The following is a 20,695-nucleotide window of genomic DNA, read 5'->3' on the forward strand; positions in this document are numbered from 1 at the left end:
CTACCCACTGGATTTGGAAAATCCTTAATTTATCAAGCGTTTCCGTTGGTTTTCGACGCCGTGCATAGAGGAGGCCATATTGTTGTTGTCATTCACCTCTCGTAAGTCTTATGAAAGATCAGGTACAAAAGTTAAAAAATCTTGAAATCTCTGCCATCAACCTCAGTGACATCGAGGAAGGAAACGCGAATGCAGTTGAGAAAGGTATCTTTTCAGTCATTTATGGAAGTGCAGAGGCTTGTTTGAAAATCGTACGATGGACAAAAATGTTAACAAGCGACGTTTATCGGAAAAAGTTGTGCGCAATTGCAGTCGACGATGAATTATTAATTAAATTTTTTTGTAGGTAACCTGTAAGTCAGCTCAGACATGCAACATGATTTCTCACTTTCAAAGATAGCAACCTAAGCAGAAAGATTTAGAACAAGTATTAATGTAGAAAAAAACTACATTGATATGTCTAGAAACAGATATTTCTACAATAAAGTTTAGTCGACACTGAGGGTATTTTTTCAGTGACATGACCTATGTAGTAACAACTATAAACACCAATGATCAAAGGCAGCCAGGGTTAAAGGGGTACATGTTATGCAGGGGGAATTTTAGACAGATACAAAGCATCTTTCATTTAAACAACTCAGGATTTTAAGTATGCAGTATACAGCTGTTTTGAGAAAGGTTGTCCAATAAAAGTGTTAAAGCTTACGCGACAATACCGAAAGGCATTATGGGTTGCGGTAGATCACTGTTTCATCCTCAAGTTCACGAGTTTTCAGCGCAGTGGATGGTGGAATTATGAATATCTGTCTGCGTGTGTTAAAAGAAACAAACAAGAGTAGGTAAGACACCTATTCAGTAAAATGCGTGCCCTTATGTGAAAATATGTTCACTTTAAAGCAATACCTCCTCGAGAACTGGACAACGGAAAGCGCTCCCGCGTCCGACACAACATTCCAAATTGGGTACTACGCCGACGGAAAGAAAAAGTACTCCATATCATCAGAGATCCAGCTTGCTGAGGCGTTATCCTTGGCAAAGAACGGCATCGTAACCTTGTTGGTTAAAGACCCTTCAAGAGTTCCTCCAGGAAAAAAGAGGAAGGGTATTGTTAAAAACTCTATAAAACAAGCTACGTTCTGCCGCACTTGAAGCTCAACATTCAGGGTTTTCTTTTTTTTTTTTTTACTGTCATTATCATTTTCTAATATTAGCTAAACCCAACTGCAATATTGCGCTGAGTGAAAGTGAAGAATATGGTGACGAAAAAAGAGAAAGTAGCTATGACGCTTGCTTATTGAGACTGCGAAAACAACACAAGCTTCCAGAATTCAAGTTACGATGCTGGGCACGAATGATGGTGAGTAAAATTTAAATTTCCCGCAGATCACTTCCAATCAGCTGAGGCGAATTTAGTCTCCATTATTAGAATACACCATTTTAATTTTGTACCGTTGTTGAAATATTATTTTTAAAAGTTGGATTTGAAGAAATGTGACAGCTATTCATATAAATTTTGGACGAACGCATAAAAATAGCACGAGCTGCACGTGGAGTAACGCACGCATTATCGTGCACTGAAACAAAGCGTTTGACAATCGGGAAGCAAATATGATATAATAAAAAGTAATTGCATTTTTTCCCCTCCGTATCACTTATCTCTGATTTTCCTGAAAACAGTGCTTGACACCTACTGTACTTACTATTTTACGACTTTTGAAGCAAACCTCAATTTATTAACTGCTGCTCATAACACTTGGGGCTCATTAGTGCGGCAATTAAAATGCAGGTATTGGTCTTGTTTTTTGTTTCAGGTAAACGGAACCCACGACGACGATTAAGACAACTCTCCGGACGTGCCATTTTTTGTTGGGAAGGCGAGAGGTTCGGTCAAACACACCCAACCATCCAGTAATGAAGTCAGCGGGAATTCTACGGACATTGAAAAAAAGGTAGGCGTCTTAACATTTATCCCACAGATGGATTTTTTTGTGCCTGCATGTATTCAGTTTTAATTAATCAGCTAATTCATTTTTGGTTTAGGCACCTATCTGTAGTCCCATCCTTCAGCAGTTAAAGGACTTCAAGAGTTTGAAAGACGATGGTGTTCTTGACGAAAACGAGTTTGCCTCAAAGAAGGACAAGCTGTTGACAGAACTTAGCTCTTTGTAATTGAAGAAAGATACATAATTTACGTGAATAGTAACTGTTGTAAAAAAAGTCATTAAAAATACTCTGCATGTCGAATATAGTTTTTGATTTCTTCATCTGTGACTTGAAGAAACGCTTCTTAAACCATAAATTCTGGATCCATGCAAAATTTCCAGGCTATACATCGTTTTCCCTGATCCAGCTTTTTACTTGTGCAAAAAGTCCCTCACACGGCATGAAATCAGGGCTGTAGGGCGGAAGAAAAAGAACAATCGCTCCCGTTGCATTAATTGCGTCAATCGCTGCTTGCGCGTGGTGGATAGTCACATTATCTAAAAGACGAATAAGAGGGGAGAAATTAATTTATGGGGGTGGGCTATTTATAGTGATGTTTTTAACAGAGAATTTGAATAAGGGTGGAAACAGTTATTTTACAGTTCGATCAAAATCTTAATGTTGCCAAAGATTGTCATGTACCCATTATGACCACTAATCACGGGTTGATTCCTTTAAATGGAAGCAAGTTCGGGCATAGTTTTTCATCCACAAAGACTTAAAATGTTGCTCTATTGACGTTCCCCTGATAAAGGCCAAGATCAATCATTCCTTCTGTATAAATAATAGGAATGGCGGTTATGCGCGGTCCCCAGTTCTGCGCCATACGTTTCACCTCAGCTCTTTTACCTATCTGGCTATAACCATTTGTACGTTTAAGTCTTTTGTCCTGATAAAATAAAAATAAAAAAACAAAAACACAGTGAGACCACTAAACGATCAGGGCTAAATAATAGGAAAACAGAGAACGAAATGTTGTGTTAGACAACAAACACACACATACAAATACGCTTTCATCCAAGAACGTCAACATCTCGGGAGCCAGGAGACAAACATCAGACCTAAAAAGTACTCTGTCTGCTTCAGATCTTTGAAGGGCAATTGTTGTCAGCTTTAAAATGAGTGATTATGACAATAATAATAATAATAATAATAATAATAATCAAACATATTTTTTTCTTAAATTTACATAAGCAAGGAAAATCAAAAGCAGCACTGACAAGAAATATTTGATAAACCTTTTTTCGGCTGAAACGGTTCCGTTTCAAATACAGCAATATGCCCGAAAGAGCACGTTCTAACCCCGTCTGTTCGTAGATATTCTGTGCAATTTCTGAGAGGGTTTTTTCCGGGTGGTCAAGTACCGCTTCCATTATTACATACTCCACGTGCGGATGCATGAGAAAACTATTTAACGGTCGTCCCAAAGTCTCTGCTTTCACTTCACCAGAATTTAAGCATTTTGATACGTAGCGAAGAATGGTTTTCGGCGACATGTAAAAAGCAGCCGCTACCCCGTCAACGTTGTATCCTAAACACTCTTTCATCCATATTGCCAGCCATCTCAAGTCTTCGCTGTACGGTCGAGGCATTGTTCTGAGGTTTTAGTGAGATTTATTGGATGTTTCCCAGACTACCTTTCGGCATTGTCGCGTACGCTTTCACGCTTTCTTTGGACAACCTTTGTCGAAACAGCTGTATTCATACAATGCAATTACTTTATTTGGGAGGGTAAATATGATATTATTGCTTCCCCTGAGCACTCCTGCTCCCTGACCTACTTGAGAATACAGGTTGTTAGCTAGGATTATGAACTTGTAATTACATAGTGAATCCATCTACAACTTTTGAATTTATGAACTAACAACAACTTACAAAGGCTTAATAACATCACATAATCAGGAGACTATTACCAAAGGGGCTGTCTCATGGCATTCCAATTCATTGTTTTATTTTTCTGAGTACTCACCCTCAATCACTATGGAACTTGAAGTAAGCAAAGAAATCATGTAGTACAAAATCAGACAATTATGCCCCCCCCCTGAGCATTATTTTGGAAAGTTAAATTTTGAAAAACTGTTAGGCTGAGCAGTTTTCAGAAACCCTAATTTCAATCCATTAAATCTTTTAGAGTTTTGCACATCCATGGCAGCTGTTGTACCTACTAACCTCCTTTTTTAAGTTGATAATTTAAAAGAACTTTAACTCTCAAACGAGGTTAGTAAGGCTAATTTAAATGCATATAAAAGAATTATAATCGGCAGCCATGTATGAAAGCGGTCTGAAGTAAAAGTAGCGGCGTTGCTACTTCTAGAAGGTGCGTTATCCTTTGCAACAGGAGTCGATGTTAAAAAAAGAGACAGAGGTGGAGGAGAAACGAAGAAACTAACATTTTCGAGTGACTCGTCTGCTAATCCATGAACAGGGTCTGCTGGAGCAAAATAAGAAGTACAAGTAGTAGGAGCTAGGAACTTCAGCGACTTCGCAGCACTGGTTCCAACGCTTGGAGCTGATTCTGGAAGCGATTTAACAGATGTGCTCGGGTCGATTTGACCTGCGAGCTATGTCGTCGTTTTCTTTCGTAACCGTTTAGTTCTTACTCTGAATCCCCCATTCTCGTAGTCTTTCTTCATTACTTTTGGTAAATTACAGAGGTTATTAGAAATTTTTTCGAAGCGAATTAAACGTTTGTAACAGTTTGCCGTGCAAATGAATACTTCACTCGATTAAAAAACAGTCACGTCCACATCGATGGCAGCTTTGATTAGGCCTTGAATATCTACAGAACTTGTGCCAAAAATACGAACTCTTTCTTTAGTCAGTGTGCATCCACAAAGGAAACAAATAAATTTGCTCCCAACGATTTTTTGGAGGGTTTCATATCCACACATGCCATAACTTCATGTACTGGAATCGTTTCGCGGGAATGTCGGCCCGGGTGACAAGTTTTTTCCTTACAAAAGTTGTCGTTGGCTAATAACGAGACTATGTGAAAGCTGGTTGGTTGTCTCGAAACAAAGGAGAACGGAAGTGGCTACGGGTTGAAGCAGACGTTCGTGGGAGAGGAATGATTGCGTGACGATGCCTAACAACGTCTGCGCAGGAGGCTATGTCTTTTAGTGTTGTAAAATAAGTTTCACTAATTTTAATCCTAAGAATCACGGAAACGGGACTAATTCTGAGAATCTAGCTCGAGAGAGACCTGGGTTGCACAAAGACATCACCGGAAGTAACCGGAAGTAAGATGAGCCATACGGATTTGTTTTATTCCTGAAAGTCGTCAAACAAGGGCGTTTTCAGGCAAACATAATTCATGTTCGGTTTGTAATTTTCGTTTGATCTTAAGACTAATATATCTGCAGTTTTTATACATTTTTTCCTTTTCAAACTTGGTGTAAGAATCAGCTTTTTAACGCGCATGCACACCTTTGTTGTAGAACCTAGACCGCCGCGAACAGAATTCACAGAATTTGTCTTCTTAGTTCCGATCATTCCATGTACTTACTTGGGCAAAACACTTAACTTTCACAGTACCTCTCCCCAACCAGGAGATACCGAAATGGGTACCGGCGAGTTGTCACGAAAGCCTGATGAAATTCTTGGTTGGAAAACTTGCAATAGATTGGAATCCCACCCAGAGGGGAGTAGTAATATGTATTCCTAGTCGTTTCACTGAAAAAAACGGCATGATCTCCGGTTGAATTGGCCATTTGGCTCGAGTAGAGACTTTATCTCTTACCTTATCTTTTCTTGTATCTCATTAGAGAGACTGTTACAGAGACAGCACAGGGAACGAGAGACAGAAAATGTAAAAGCTATTTTTCAATGTTGCTAACCCAATATTTTGGAGACAAAATAACAGAACGAAGGAAATGAAGTTGGCGTACTCGGATAAAAAATGCTGCCAATGGGAGTCGAACCTAAGAGCTTCCGATTGGCATTTCGGACGCTCTACCTTTGAGTTATGAGAGACTCTTGGCTAGCTAAGTGGTTTAACTATGTCCATCATGAAAAAATTCAGTGCTTACTGCGAGGACAAATCTATCTCAAATCTATTCATGTAGGTAAGAGACAAGCATAGAGAAAATTAACACGCTAAGCTCTGACAGCATCATTTATTACATCCATTTTGAAATCACTTGTGATCCTTGCAATCTGACCGGCTCTCACCGGTGTGATTTATTCACAAATCGAACCATTTTATGCTCTAAATCGCATTTACCATCGTATGGGTGGGATGTGACAGCACCACCAAAACTCTTTAAGGGAGTGGCTGAAGGAATTGCACCATCCCTGACTAGACTTTACAATAACTGCATTGACTTAGGCGAGTGGCCATCTGAATGGAAGAAAGGCGAATGGACCCCTGTATTTAAAAAGGGAGACAGACAAGACAAATCGAACTATCGTCCAATCACTTCACTTATATGTGTGGACAAGATTTTTGAACATTTACTAAGCAAACAAGTGACCAGACATTATGACCCTGCTCTGTACCACAGGATGACAGCTTATAGAAAACAACACAGCTGTGAGACAACCCTGCTGATGTTGATTGAAGACTGGAGGTCTGCAGTGGACAGAAAAGAGCTGGTAACAATATTATCTGCTGACATGAGTAAAGCATTTGACTCGTTAAGCTATCCACTCACTCTAAAAAAGCTGGATGCCTACGGTTTTAATAGCAGTTCACTTGAACTGATTAGATCATTTTTTGATAGCAGGCTAAACAGAGTAAAAATAAATGGCCACACGAGTGAATGGAGAATTATGGAACGTGGTTGTCCTCAGGGATCGTCATTTGGCCCTCTCCTCTGGAACATGTTCCAAAATGATATGGCATTTCATATCCCTGACTCAAACCTTACGCTCTATGCTGATGACCACCAATTATATGTGACAGGAAAAACCTATGAAGAAGTCGAATCTACTCTAGTGACTCAGGGTCAACAAGCACTGTTATGGTATAGGGACAACTTCCTCTTGGCAAATCCAGATAAGTTTCAGTCTCTTACGATTAACCCAAGAAACATAGATGCAGATAAGAAGGGCAGCGTTCTCACCATCGCCAATGACGTGATCAGGAAAACTGAAGAAATCAAGCTATTAGGAGTAAATATAGACAAGAACCTTAACTTTACACAACACATTAGCGAAATATGCACTAAAGCCAGCCAGAAAGTAGGAGTCCTCATGCGCTTGCGTAACCTAATACCATGCCAAGCTAAGCTCATACTGTATAAAACAGCTATAATGCCACATTTAACATACTGTCATTTAGTCTGGAACTTTTGTAAATCTTCAGATGGGCGCAAAATCGAACGCATCCAAGAGCGAGCCCTGCGTGCGGTCTTCAAAACAACAACAGAGACATATGAGGAACTTCTTAAGCGTGCTAAGTTACCTACGCTTCATAATAGACGCTTACAGGACATAGCAACACTAATGTATAAAGTAAAGAACGATCTAGTACCCAGCTACATATCTGAGATATTTACTCGAAAGGGTACTCGTTATAACCTTAGGAATAGTGACTTTGAAATACCACGATTTAACACTATACGCTATGGTAAACACACACTAAGGTATCAAGGACCATATATTTGGTCCAAATTAGAAAATGGTATGCGTGAACTACCAAGCCTTAGTATCTTTAAAACTAGAATCCGTAGAGTTGACCTGGTCAGCCTAGTGGAAGACAGTGGCAACTGCTGCAATCTTTGCAGCACGTGATTTTTTTTTTTGATTTTTTTTGATTTTTTATTTTTTTTATCTGAACACTGTTGATATTTCTAAATATTTTAAAATTTTAATGCATAGTTTATCGGCTGTATTGTTACTTATTATGATACTGTACATAGTTTTTTTTATTAATTTAGTAAGTAGGTGTCCCCAATTAGCTCTATGAGCTAAATACATTGACACGGTAATAAAGATTTTATTATTATTATTATTATTATTTTTTTCCCAAGAAAATGAGACATTTTTTTTATTAAAACACAACGACCAACCAAGTTTCAAGGCTTCTTCAAAGAAGTCAACCACGGTGCAGGAAAATAAGAGTTAACGTTTGCAGCTTTTCACAAACCAGTTCAATAAACTTGATTTATGAAATATTTGTACAGACTTAAAAAACTTGTCAGTGAGCAAATGAGTTTTTCCATTGCAAGATAGATGTGAACAGAGTCATTCACCGTGAAATCCGATTTACCTTTTTGAGACAAGATTATAGGTGTTTGTTGTGTTTTTATTCTACCACATTTTCCAAATTACCAACTTGTTACAAATTCAACAGTAACTTAAAACTAAATGTTTCCTGTTGCCGAAACTTTAACTCAAGACCATGTGCTTTCATCCATGGCCCGAAGCTTTTCACTTTGCACTTCATATAATGACAACGCAATGTCCAACCCGTTCAGAGCCAGAAACCATAGTTCTGCGGCGATAACAGTGTTTACGCACGACACAATCGATCTCAAAGTAACATCGGCCCAATGGGATTTTCGTAAGCCTGTAGAGTCTAGGCAGCTGTCGAGGTTTGATTCAGACGTAAGCAGCCTCTTATAGATTTCCACCAACTTTTGTACTCAACTTCTTATCAAAACGTCTGTCGGATCTTTAAGAACTGTCCCGGTCCGATATCGTCAATGAGAGACACCTTGACATTATAGGTGTTGGTATCTATGACTGCGCTGACACGACCATTGTCTGTTAGGAGAACCTTGATTGGTTGGTCGTCTTTCAGGCGTCGAAACATTTCCGAAATTTCCTTCGTGAGGTTAGGCGCTAATACAATTGCAAACGAAAATATTCTATCATTCACGACGAACCTGTGCATCCTTTTTTTTTTCCGATATTTCGCGAAGCCCAAAGGTCTTTTTTTTTTTTTTTTTTTTTTTATAATATGACGTTTCTTATCTTCCAAAAGTGCAATATACGCTTCTTCGCCTGCACCCGTTCAACCTTTACTGATATCGTCTACGACCTAACCAATAGAGGCACTAAAAAAAGTAACAGTTCTTCCTAACCCAGCTCACCTAGTGCGTCCAGAGACAGGGGGTGCTTACCATTTGGCCAAAAAATTCGGAAATTTCGGTTTGAAGTCAAATGGTAAGGTAATTTGTTGACAGAATTATAGTCATACACCAGCTAGGATATTCATCCTTGTAAAGGGATTGTTGTTGTCACTGCCAACTTATTATTGTTTTAATCCTCAATATGATTCAAAAGAAAAGTTGCCGCATCAATTTCTTGAAGAACATGTCCTAGGTGTAAAGCCTCTACGACGAACATTTAGGTACAGGCAAATCTGTAACAAGACTTTTGACAAAGAGAAAGAGTAATCTTCAGTATGATTCAAAGGAAAGGCTACTATACCTACACCTTGATGAATTTGTGTTTGTCACGAAGCCGCTATATACTGTTTATTTTAGTATTGGTAAATCTACATGAAGATTTTGATTGAATAGTTAAAATTTCAGCATATCAAGTTAACATGTAGCTGTGCCATTTCTTGAAGAATTGGTGTTAGGTATAAAGCCATGTCACTTTGCTGTACATTTGATCTACATCAAATGAAGTGAGGTGTAACTTAAGTCTTGCTTCAAAATAAAACTTGCTGGTGTGCAGGTATCTTAAGTTCAAAATAATGTAAAACATTTTAAAGAAAGCACAATTTGGGTTTATTATGTCAGGTTAAAAGTTGTTGTTAAGTTACATGCACAAAATATTGATAGAAAGAACCACTTCCTGGAGTTAAGATCCTTTTCTCAAGGACATAGGGATGATGTATTATTTAACAATCTTTGAGGAGTAAGTGCTCTCTTTTGAGATCTTTACTTACCCATTTTAAAAAAAATAGGTCTTAACTATGAGAAACTTCAGTCACCTTAAAGTAAGGACTCTGCTATCAGTTTTTGGCAGTATTTTTCACTCACTGTCAGTGCATATTCCTTGTTTTGAGAACTGATAATTAGACTCATTTTGAGTGATATCAATCCTCATCTTTAGAACTTCCTGCTCCTCACTCCAGGACGCATTTTTAAGAAAAAAAATCCTTAATTCAAGGTATCAGGAAACATACAAACTTAACAGTGCACCTGACTAATAACATACGCATACACAATACGAGTTACACCATTTAAGAAACAGCATATCGATTGATTGAACTTATGCTTGAGCTTCTTTCAATGCAGTTCCCACTTGTGAACCACTTTCCAGCGTCAATACAGCTCCAGGAATACCAAACAAGCCTCAAACAAGTCACTTTACGAGCAGTTGGCCGTGAGCGATACTTCAATATCGGACTATCGGCGGGCAGCGACTCGAGTCGTTTGAGTCCGCAGTTGAAATTACCAAAAGATCAGCTTTTTAAATGAAAAATTTATAATTAGATAAAGTTTAACATATATTCTACGAAGGGGCTTCGGTGGCCTTACGGTGAAAAGCAGGCAGTAGACGTCATTCTCAGCGTAGCGACGAATGTGGTTCAAATCCGCCGTCCTCGAGTAATTTTTGCGTTTTGCTTAACTTTCTTTCTTTGTTTTCTTTGTTTTCTTTTTCGGACACAATAATCATTTTCCTGGATATATACATCTAAAAATAGAAGTATTGACGCCATAGATGAAATATACGCTGCAAGAGATAAAAGTGTATTCGGAGATTGGGCAAACTTTAATTAATTCACAAATGAAAAACGTATACTTTTTTACTCTTTGAAGATTATCATTGGCTTCCTTTTCACTCCAACACTATTCTTAGCAACAAAGTTCGCCATTTCGTTTGTTTATTACTCGCCAAAAACTATTAAATGCGTTCAGAAGCCTAAAGTAGAAAAAAGTTTACAGGAATCGACCAATCGAGCGAGCGAGCGCCATTCATCACATCATACCTACAACTCGCTCTTGCGCATGCACGCAATTCACGAGTTAAAAAAGGAAAAATCACCCTAATCAAATGATCTCAGCGTTCGGTCCGACAAAAATATTTCCGTGTTGATGTTTGCGACTGTTTTCGTTGTGGATTTTAAGACTTTGAAGCCCTTTACTTTCCAACTGAGTATTCCTACGCACATTTCCTCTTCGTTTGCAAGGTCCACAAGGGTGTATTTGATCAGGGATGTAGCGAAAAGAAAGAAATTATGCCGGCCGGTCCATTTTAGCCTACGACCCGACGACAGACGCTATCCAAGTTTTAATGGTAAGTTAATTGTCGAGCAGATCAAAGAATGGAGTGTGTGAGTGAGTGAGTAATTATAAGTAAATTTTCCTTCCATAGCAAAATCTTAAAGTCTGACTGACTTCATACCATGAGGTAAAGCGGAAAATGGAATTATAGCAAGAAAGTCCAGCCTCAAACACTTCAAGCGTCCGACCTGTTACTCTATCAGTCAAAATCCTTTGGCATCAAATAATATATTTTTTTCAGAGTTTCGAGGATACGTGAAGAACTAACTGAACACTATCAGGAATTTCATGGAATGAGTAGAGTGGTGATGCCAAGAACATCGTTGAACGTTAACACTATACAATGTCAGTTTAACCTGGTATTCTTTTCTTGTCCTCAATATTGAGAGAAAGTTTTCAGACTTTTCCACTACGATCTAATAAATCCTAGAACTTGTAGTCAATGAAGGATCGGGCTTGATCATCACATGGAGTGAAGGAGATACTGCCAGATAATTGTTTTATTATAAATAAAAAGGCCACCAAGATATTAGACAAATCTTCTCGACTTTATTTTGTTACAAGAAACCGGATGTTATAATGTACAGATATTAGATTATGGTATATTGGCTCATATACTATAATGGCTAAGCCAATAAAAAGTCTTGAATTGCATTATCCAATGATCCAGCTTTTAATAATAGCCATCATCTAATCTAATTACTGCATAAAATCCTCTCTTACCTCCTGCTGAGCTGGAAGTCTGCATACCCTATGAAGAAAAATTCGGTTGCAATAATCTGCCAAAGGCGAGTGTCTCCCGGATTCTTGCGAATTAAATCTGCAAACCGCTGACAATCACAGAATTTAACCTTAGCCACTGGCAAATTTTCCCACTTGAACATTTTTTCCACTTTGATGACGAAGCCATTCTTCTTTATCATGTCTTCCGCTGCATATGGTTCTTCGATGATTCCTCGTTCGTCAATATAATGTACGCCTAAAATCTTTGATATTCAACAAAAAATATTGCAGATGTATTTGAAATTGCCTCACATATTATTAGGACAACCGTTCCTCAGCAGGATGATTACAGCTAACATGAGTGAACTATTTAATTCATCAAAATGAAAAAAAATCGTCCAATTTCGACCTATTTGTCATGTTATAACTTTTCGTGACATGAAACCTTTTAAGGTGGAAAATGTCTCAAGAATTCCTGATAACATGCTTACTGGCAGAAAAGCCATTTAAATTTACCAAGCTTTCGCCTATCCACGGCCTCATACTCGCAGTGGACCTGAAAAAGCTTGGAGACCTCCAAGTCACTCAAACAAGATTGTATGATATACAACAGGCTACAAAAGGAACACATGAAACACCGTGACTTATAACTGTAATTTCTATTTCTATCATGCCTTTGAGATCAATTCAATTTTTTCTTCCTCTAGACCTACCTCAGGTTCCCTCAAGCGATTTTGTAGAATGCTTGCAATAGATACTCTCGGGTCAAAAATTGGCGGACGACCACCTTTCCCTTGTAAGCTCAGATCTAAATCACGCTTAGTGCGAAACGTTCTACGGAACATTCTAGAACAGCTAGAACAACAATAGATAAATGAATTGAAACAATATTGTAACACATAGAATCGCGAAGAGATTTAGAGGGAATTAGGTGGTGGAAAGGATTACAGTTAACTTCCAGACGCCTTTTGCGGCTTACGTTTTTGCGTTGCGCATTTAATATTTACTAATAAGTAACCCTCAATGCATCGTTATGGAAAGTTTAGCCGGGCGAAATGTTTGATCACTTATCAGCTCCATTACTATATGCGCGTTGAATATGGAATAATAAATAGCCAACAAGGCCCGTCAGGCCCCGTTGGCTATAATCATCTCATATCCGACAAGGGCGAGTGTAATAATTGTTTTATTAGAAACGCCCCAAGATATAGATGGATAGTACCAACTTTATTTTGCAAGGACAAACGGTTACACAGTAACACTTTCGGTTTAACTTGTCTTCCTGCGGGCGCATGGTTAAAAGGGCCTATGACCTATGGTGGCTAAGTCAATGAAAACTCTTGAAAGGCATTATCCAATAACTCAGTTTTTAATAATTGCATAGATCCTCCTCGTTGATTCGATACCTTAAATCTTGTCCAGGATTACAAGAAACATGCGAACTCCTTAGTCATTCTTTACTTGTGTTCTCTTATAAAAATCCCTCGCTGATTCCATTTCGTACATACCTTTCATCGGTGAGTTTACTATCCCATTCTAGCATGGCATGGAATGGCAGTGGAGCTGGGTTTTGTATTACACGTTCTCCCACTGTTCCTTGACTTAGTTTGGAAATATTGCACAATAATTCACCGACTTTGTGTGAAAGTTGGAACTTGGATGAGCTAATATCGACATAGCATGAAAAATGCATCCGTTGCGGGTCACTGTAAGGATGTCAAAACAACCAAAAATTAGTTTTTAGCATTTAGGGATAATTATATACGTCCATGCAGTTTGAAAAGAAATTTCCATATTCCAAACGTCTCTACTTATTGACAATTCCATACAAATTGTGAATTTTTTTTGTGGAAAATCAGCGGACATTTTGGAGTCATTTTCTTCCTAAGAAGAGCTAATGATTTAGAAATTTAAAATCAATGGTTTAGAGTCATCAGTAACTCTTTGTTCAGTAATTTATCTAAAGCTTAAATGCTCCCGCAAAGATTTTCCGAGGCTGTTGAACCCTTCAAAGTTTTATTCATAACGTAGTACTGCTTAAATGATCACTGCTGAAGCTTTGGACTTCCCAAAAATGCTACCCACCCTGTGGCCCTGTCGAATTTTATTTGGACTCCCGCTGGAGACATGTCTGGCTGGCTGATCTTCATTTCCTTCGCTTTGCATATGGTTTAGTCTAGAATCTCAAGTTCTGCAGAATAAAAATGTATGTTCTCCTCCACTTTTAGTACCTATGAAAAACGAAAACAAACATTGAAAATGGAGACTAAACACAACAGCCACTACATGAAACGCACATGGTCACATGGTCCTACGTCTTTGCAATGTCTTCAGCCAGTTTTCATTGTACGTGGTCAAGATTAGGGACTAGTTCAAAACGTCATTTTATCAATTGTGTGCTTATCCACTGTACTTGTACTTTGCCATGATGACGGAATTAGGTCAAAGGCGCCATTTTGCACTCCTGCGTTCAGTTCTGGTGCCCAAAATCCTTCCATGTTCATAAGAGAACAGGCTTTTGAAAGGTGTACTTGATCGGGATCCCATTTCACTTTGCCGTAGCGCAAACGGACATCCCATGGGTGCCAAGCCAAGCATATGTAATAAGTTAAAAATATATAATGCACCTTTTACCTTAAGTGCTTGGCATTTTTCGTTGGATTCCACCACTGTGAAAGTCTGCCTTGCAAACAGACCAAATGTTTCGACAGGATCAACCCGTTCAACACTCTGCACATTCTCATCACCAAGACTCACTGGTTCACAATTGATGACAGATATCAATTCGTCGGATGATATCCATATCGTGGATGCACAGGTTGTGTTCAATCCAGTCTTCTTCGCGCAGATAGAAAGTGACCACGTGGGTGTTATCATCATATCGCAAGCTGTTGAGAACTACTGGAGGATTCGGCGGTGAGGCTAAGCCCATAGCAAGCAACCACTTGCATAGGAGATGAAATGGGTAAATACATACATGGATGCAAAGAAAAAAAAATCAACAAATAAGTAGTCGTGTGCATAACATTTTTTCATAATATGATCATTCGTTATTTGCTAGAGGAAAGGTAACATTTTCTGTGTTTAACAGAATTATTTTGTTTCTCACTTGTGAAAAAGCATCAGGACTGCTGACTTTCCTCCCCACGTACATTATTGGCTTTGGTGTTCTCTGATACCCAGGCATGACCGTCATTTTGATGTTAACTTTTACTTCAACGATGGGTTCTATAGTTGTAGAAAAATAAAATGATTTGTTGACGGGGAACAAAAGGTTCTCTCGAATTTCTCTTGCTCCTGAGTCGTGAATTTGTCCTTCATTTACTACAATCTCACTAGGGAAAAGGTATGCTACGGAAACTATGTTATTTGCAACTCCGTCATTAGAAAGCACATTTATAAATATATATATATATAAATTTACAAGTTGACGTGGGTTAAGATGCTAAAGAGTAGTATTACTGTTTTAAAATCCTACAAATATGTGCTAAAAATTCGACCGAGAACGCCGCTCTTCGGAAAACTACCTTGCAACCTGGAAACCCAGCTTGGATATTAATATAACAACAACAAGATCAGAATTTGAGTTAATTGGGCTTCTTTGGCTTCTGACTATATCGAGTAGATCACGCAGTTTTCTTGCAAGCGCATGGATGCAAAAGAAGAATGTTATCGCTTGTAATCTTGATAGTTCAGTGTCGTTACTAAACCGTCACTAAGTCCTTACCTGGTTTTCTCCCCAACGACGCCTTTATCAAACTCCAGGATAGTCCGTACTTCCTCTTAAATTCAGCTGGTAGCTCTTGTTCAAGAACGTCAATTATCTTGGCGGCTAAAACGCAAATAACCAACCCAAATTGCTCGTCAATATTTCCTTCCCATAAAACTAGGAGATTACATCCATTCTTCTTCCTCTTGAATTTCCCAATACAAAATTGTTCAGATTTACTCTGTCCGTTCTCTGTTGTTGAGACAAATGTAGATAAAATGTGAGGGCAATTTATCTTCCCTTACTCACCTAAAAACTTGTGAACACAAAGTGCAGTATATTAGGAACAGCCTATGAATTGAGGAAGGTCCTCAATTCTCGTTATGTTAAAAACCAAGGCCGGGCGATGTTGATTACAATTAAGATAATGGTAATAGAAATGATTCGAACAATTGTAGAAAATAATTAGGGAACAATTGGTTTATTAGAAATATGCAAACTTTCGTGCAGCACAAGCAGTTTTCTTTGCAGAGCGAGCTTTAACACTTCGCGTGCCAACTCACTGCAGAGAATTAATTTGGAACTCGAGTTGTTTTTTTTAGGGTTTCCTTGATACAGCAGGACTGATCAATCCGCTTTTTCAGTGCTCGAACAGCATGAACATGCATACGCTCCAGGCTAACAGCTAACTTTAAAATTGATATGACCTTCTCCCTTGAAGAGTGGTTGTGCCTGATGTATGATTCGAAGCAAGGTCAGAGGTGATGGTGAAGTGACGCCAGTGTAATGAATGATTTCATTCGCTAGATTGAAGCAACGCTCTGTGAGACGCATTAGCGCTTGGACAACGTCAGTGGCTTTATCTGAAATTGCAAAAAGTTTTAAAATTGCGTGAATCACAAGGTGAAGTTAACTTGCCACAGTAATATGCACTTGCAGACAAACTGGAACTTGTTTTGGCTCTTAGAGCGAAGCGACTCAGAATATCTCCATTCTTCCTGGTTAGGACTCCGATTCAACCACAATTTCCCACCCTAACCACCCCCCACCCCACAAACTATCTCCCAACATACTTTTTGGCGATTTCAACGATTTTTTTTATCCCCCTGAAGTACTCGCTACGTGAAAACGTTGTCTCTTGTAGGCCATAACTAACCTATAGTCAATAAAGTCCTTTTAGGGTCCGCTTTCACCGAGCAAAGAGTCTCCTCAGTAGAGTCTAATTTGTCCGGAAGTTTTCTACACCGTACAAAACAAAGCACAAGGCAACCACAAGAAAAACAAATAAATAAACAAATATTAAAGTCACGTAGTATAACGGAAGCGTCAACGGACATAATTAGCAAGCAGACGGAATGGATAGACTCAGAAGGCCTTCGACTATAAAATTGTGTTGTGAATGCTCTGCGCGAAAAAAATCCTAGCAACATTTTTTTTGTATGGGTATTGAAAACAGCAAATTTAGGAAAACTGCATCGGCAGCAGTTAACGTTTTAAGGTTTAACGTTTTATCAGGAGGAAGAGTTTACCAGGATTTGGAATGAGATGCTCGTTGAAAAGAATTCATATTACAATATGCTGAGCCTTAAATGTTTCGAGAGGTGGCGTCAAAGCTGCCTCAGTCAAACATGTCAGCACTGACATTTGATATGCATGATCGCACAACTTGTCCGGCAGACTGCATCTGAATGTTATGTTTATTCAATAGCTTAGCATACTTGCTTCCCAATTCGAGATCAACAGCCAGCTTCAAACCGAGAACTGTTGGGAGAAGTTGCAACGGAACACCAACACATTTGTTGTAATACTCCTCTATACTGTCCCACGCATGGCTCCATAACATGCTTGATGTGAATAGCAGGGAAACATTTGGCCTGAATATGAACATTAAAATGATCACAACAGAAACTACTCAGGTTTCTCGATACCCCTTGCGTATAAGCATTATAAACTAGTCAAATTCTTTTAGAAGAGAAATTTAATCGTTTGTATCACGATGAGGTCACTTGAGATGTGGATCGCGAAGTTTCGACTGCATTCTCCCTGTCGAAGGAGAATTGCAATCCCAGGAGCCTGGATGCAGACGATGAGAAAACACAACAACAAGAGAGCCGTGCGGCAGCGGACCACAGAGAGAACCTAATCCGAAAGATGCACAAATCACAGCCGTGGAATTCTATCCAATCACAGCGAAGCACAACGGCATGTAGGTGCCGTGTCGACCTCATCGCCTGAGGAAGACCAGCAGAATGCAGTCGAAACGTTGCGATCCACCACCCAAGTGACCATTTCGCGAAACAAACTATTACATTTCTGTTCTAAATTATTATTTACTATGATGAACCACAAACTATTTAATTTTTTTTTGGATCAAAGCTATGTTGTCGAGGGTACAATCTAATAAGATAACAGCATAAGATCATAGGGGGAAAAAGAAGAAGGCTTTTTGTCAGATTCAGGCCTATGGATGTGTCAATTTTACTTATGTTACTTGTGGATAGTTTTAAGAGGACCACTTCATGCGTCTGTTGACATGCGTGACATTTATTGTACATGTCAAGCATCGCTTTAAAGATGCGATTTGTTCTCTTCATATCAAACTGACTTTAACAATAAGAAACTACTCTAGTAAACCCCAATGCTTTCCACTCCAGGCTTAAACCTAACTTAACTGAAATCGACATATCCCGGCCAACGCCCTAATTTCTCCCCACTGTCACATTATGATCTCTTGAATAACAAGAATTAAAGGAGTTCTCCTCAACAAACTTAACAATTGTCACGGCAACAATAACGATGGGAATGAGAACCAAAAAAAAATTACACCTTTAACCTTGGGGAACAGCAGACGAGGACATTCAACAAACCAATGTGATCGCTGAGATTACTTGTCGAACAACACCTCTGGCGGAAAACCACTTGTACACAAAGTAAGTCCATCGCCTGTCCACAGGGTAACCTAAAAAATGATATTAGATGAAAGATGATGTCATTCAGTGAATTAATGACACACGCATACTCTGAGAAAATAAAAAAGGAGCAAATGACATATGAAATTAGTCAATATACACCATATGGCCAATAGCTAGCTATCGATAGTTTATCCAGAGTGGTCGCTGGACTCTACATGAGACTGAGAAATTCAGTGTTGCATATTTGTTAAAGAGAACGGTAAATGTTAGCTGGATCGACAAGCTGTTAGTTTTTGATCAGCAGCTCCAGGATCTATTCACACGCAGTAAAGAACTTGATGGATCTTGAAACCGAACAAAGAAACCTCGATGAGGAACAGACCATCAGGTTAAGGGCTCTAGATAACCATTTGGTATTACGACCTAAATAGCGAAAGAGCTTAAGAGTTCATGAAAAGCTAAATAGATGTAGAACTATGGCTAAGTAACGCGTTTCAGACTGTGTCGCACGCGTTATTTGCATCAAATAAATAGTAGCACAACACGCGGGACAAAGAGAATGGCCAAAATAGCGTTAAAATGAGCATGTGTGACAGGGCGGCTACGGAATAAAGGCAACGAGACTTTATATGTTACATTTCTCACTTTTATTACATTTTTTTTTTCCATTTTTCTTTTGTAATTTTCCCATTTTTAGGACACACACGCTTAGATTTCAATCTTAATATGTTAGGTATTCTCGTTAATAACCATAAGACCCCAAATCACACACAGTACGTTTGGGCCACCTGTGATCAAATGAGTTGCATCTCACTCGTTATTTGTTTATTTAGACAACCACAGCGTACCATTCTCCGACCTTACTTAGCTATGAGCGCACTGACATAATAATAATAATAATAATAATAATAATAATAATAACTTCTATTTATATAGCGCTCATATCCTGAGCTCATGGCGCTTTACAACACTGTCCGGGGGACTTTACCAGACTGCGAAGCAGTTTACAATCGATTAAAGGCAAATCTAACAATGCCCCCTTCCCCCAATTCCCAGTAAACAGGCCAGATCACATCACAGTAATCTCGTGAGTGGGTTCTTTAACGTCCCCTGCCTAACCGAATCAGTATAGGTAATTGCATGGGGTCGAGTAAAATTAAGGATTAATATCACGCGTGTTTTCGGAAGTTGCTGAAATTGCCCAAGTCGCCCAGCGACGAGGGCAATTTCTGCAACTTCCGAAAACACAAGTGATATTAATCCTCAATTTTACGAGGAACCATGTGATTACTTGTTTATAATATAAGGGGCAAATGTTTTCTTATTGATCTCGCGCAAAACGGGACGCCATTGTTACAAAACAAACATAAATTTCTTTACCTTGGCAGCCTTTGCTAAGCGATTTTCAGCCAATCATTTCTAAGTAATTTTGCCCGGAGCAATTACAAAAATTAAGAATAAATGCCCTCTGTCTTGATCAATCACAATTCAGTATTTTATGATAACTAATTAATAGATGCAGGAGACGGAACCTAAGGTTTATTCGTCCTTATCCGAGAAGACTAGAATGTCTATCCATTTCTTGATGTTATAGAAAGGTAGCACATTCTCCTCAGTTATTTTAACACCTTGAGCGTTGGTCCGGCCGGGGCTTGAACCCTCGACCTCCCGCACAACAGTCCAGGGGTCCGTCTCTCGAAAGTCCGGGTAACTTAACGGACCCGAAGCCAAGTTTTCAAATCAAAATGTAAAGGATACAAAAGCAGGTTCTAGCCCAAAAATTAGTCCATTTTTATCTTAATCTGACAGTTTTATTGTATTATTTTTAAAACTTTTGAAATCCCCATCTTGAATGAAAACAGAACAGATTTACGGGTCCGTTAAGTGACCGGGACTTTCGAGAAACGGGCCCCAGCGCTCAACCAATTGAGCTAACCGGGAGGCGGTTACGCGCGTTATTTGCATATATGTGAAAAGATAATTCACCTTCAGATTTTTTTGGTGATTTTCATAATGCTCCTGAAATCCTTTTATCCAGACTGCCAGCTCTTCCTTGCAAACCTCAGCACATGATTTACCTTGTTCGAGGTCTTTCCTTCAAGAGAAAAACAATTTTTCTTACAATTGCTTAAATCACTAAGCGGGCAAATGCGAAATGTACAAGCGGTTGAATTTAAAGAGCT

The 20,695-nt window shown here is 38.9% G+C and overlaps 1 protein-coding gene and 2 pseudogenes across 1 annotated transcript; 1 reads left to right on the top strand and 2 right to left on the bottom strand.

Moving 5' to 3' along the window:
- Positions 1–20,695, top strand: part of LOC148720290 (uncharacterized) — a 167,579-nt pseudogene that overhangs the window by 65,966 nt on the left and 80,918 nt on the right.
- LOC148720292 (uncharacterized) lies at positions 2,217–3,016 on the bottom strand (annotated as a pseudogene).
- LOC111333824 (uncharacterized) lies at positions 14,050–17,885 on the bottom strand. The gene is made up of 7 exons (XM_088739450.1): positions 17,319–17,885; positions 16,757–16,839; positions 16,308–16,463; positions 15,619–15,723; positions 15,001–15,119; positions 14,526–14,835; positions 14,050–14,122 (listed from the first exon to the last, which is right to left on the bottom strand). The coding sequence occupies exons 1-6, from the start codon at positions 17,486–17,488 to the stop codon at positions 14,653–14,655; spliced, it is 816 nt and encodes a 271-aa protein (XP_088595576.1). The 5' UTR covers positions 17,489–17,885; the 3' UTR covers positions 14,050–14,122; positions 14,526–14,652.

Source organism: Stylophora pistillata, chromosome 11 (assembly GCF_964205215.1).
Source record: "Stylophora pistillata chromosome 11, jaStyPist1.2, whole genome shotgun sequence".
In the NCBI taxonomy this organism is placed as follows: Eukaryota; Metazoa; Cnidaria; class Anthozoa; order Scleractinia; family Pocilloporidae; genus Stylophora; species Stylophora pistillata.

What these genes read in the sequence shown, in the direction of transcription:
- LOC111333824 (XM_088739450.1), bottom strand. Translation starts at nt 17,488, where the DNA reads ATGTTCATATTCAGGCCAAATGTTTCCCTGCTATTCACATCAAGCATG. An exon ending in ACCACTCTTCAAGGGAGAAG is followed by an intron (nt 15,724 to 16,307) that starts GTCATATCAATT and finishes TTTGCGTTTTAG; the next exon opens with CCGCCAAGATAATTGACGTT. An exon ending in GTCGTTGGGGAGAAAACCAG is followed by an intron (nt 15,120 to 15,618) that starts GTAAGGACTTAG and finishes CTACAACTATAG; the next exon opens with AACCCATCGTTGAAGTAAAA.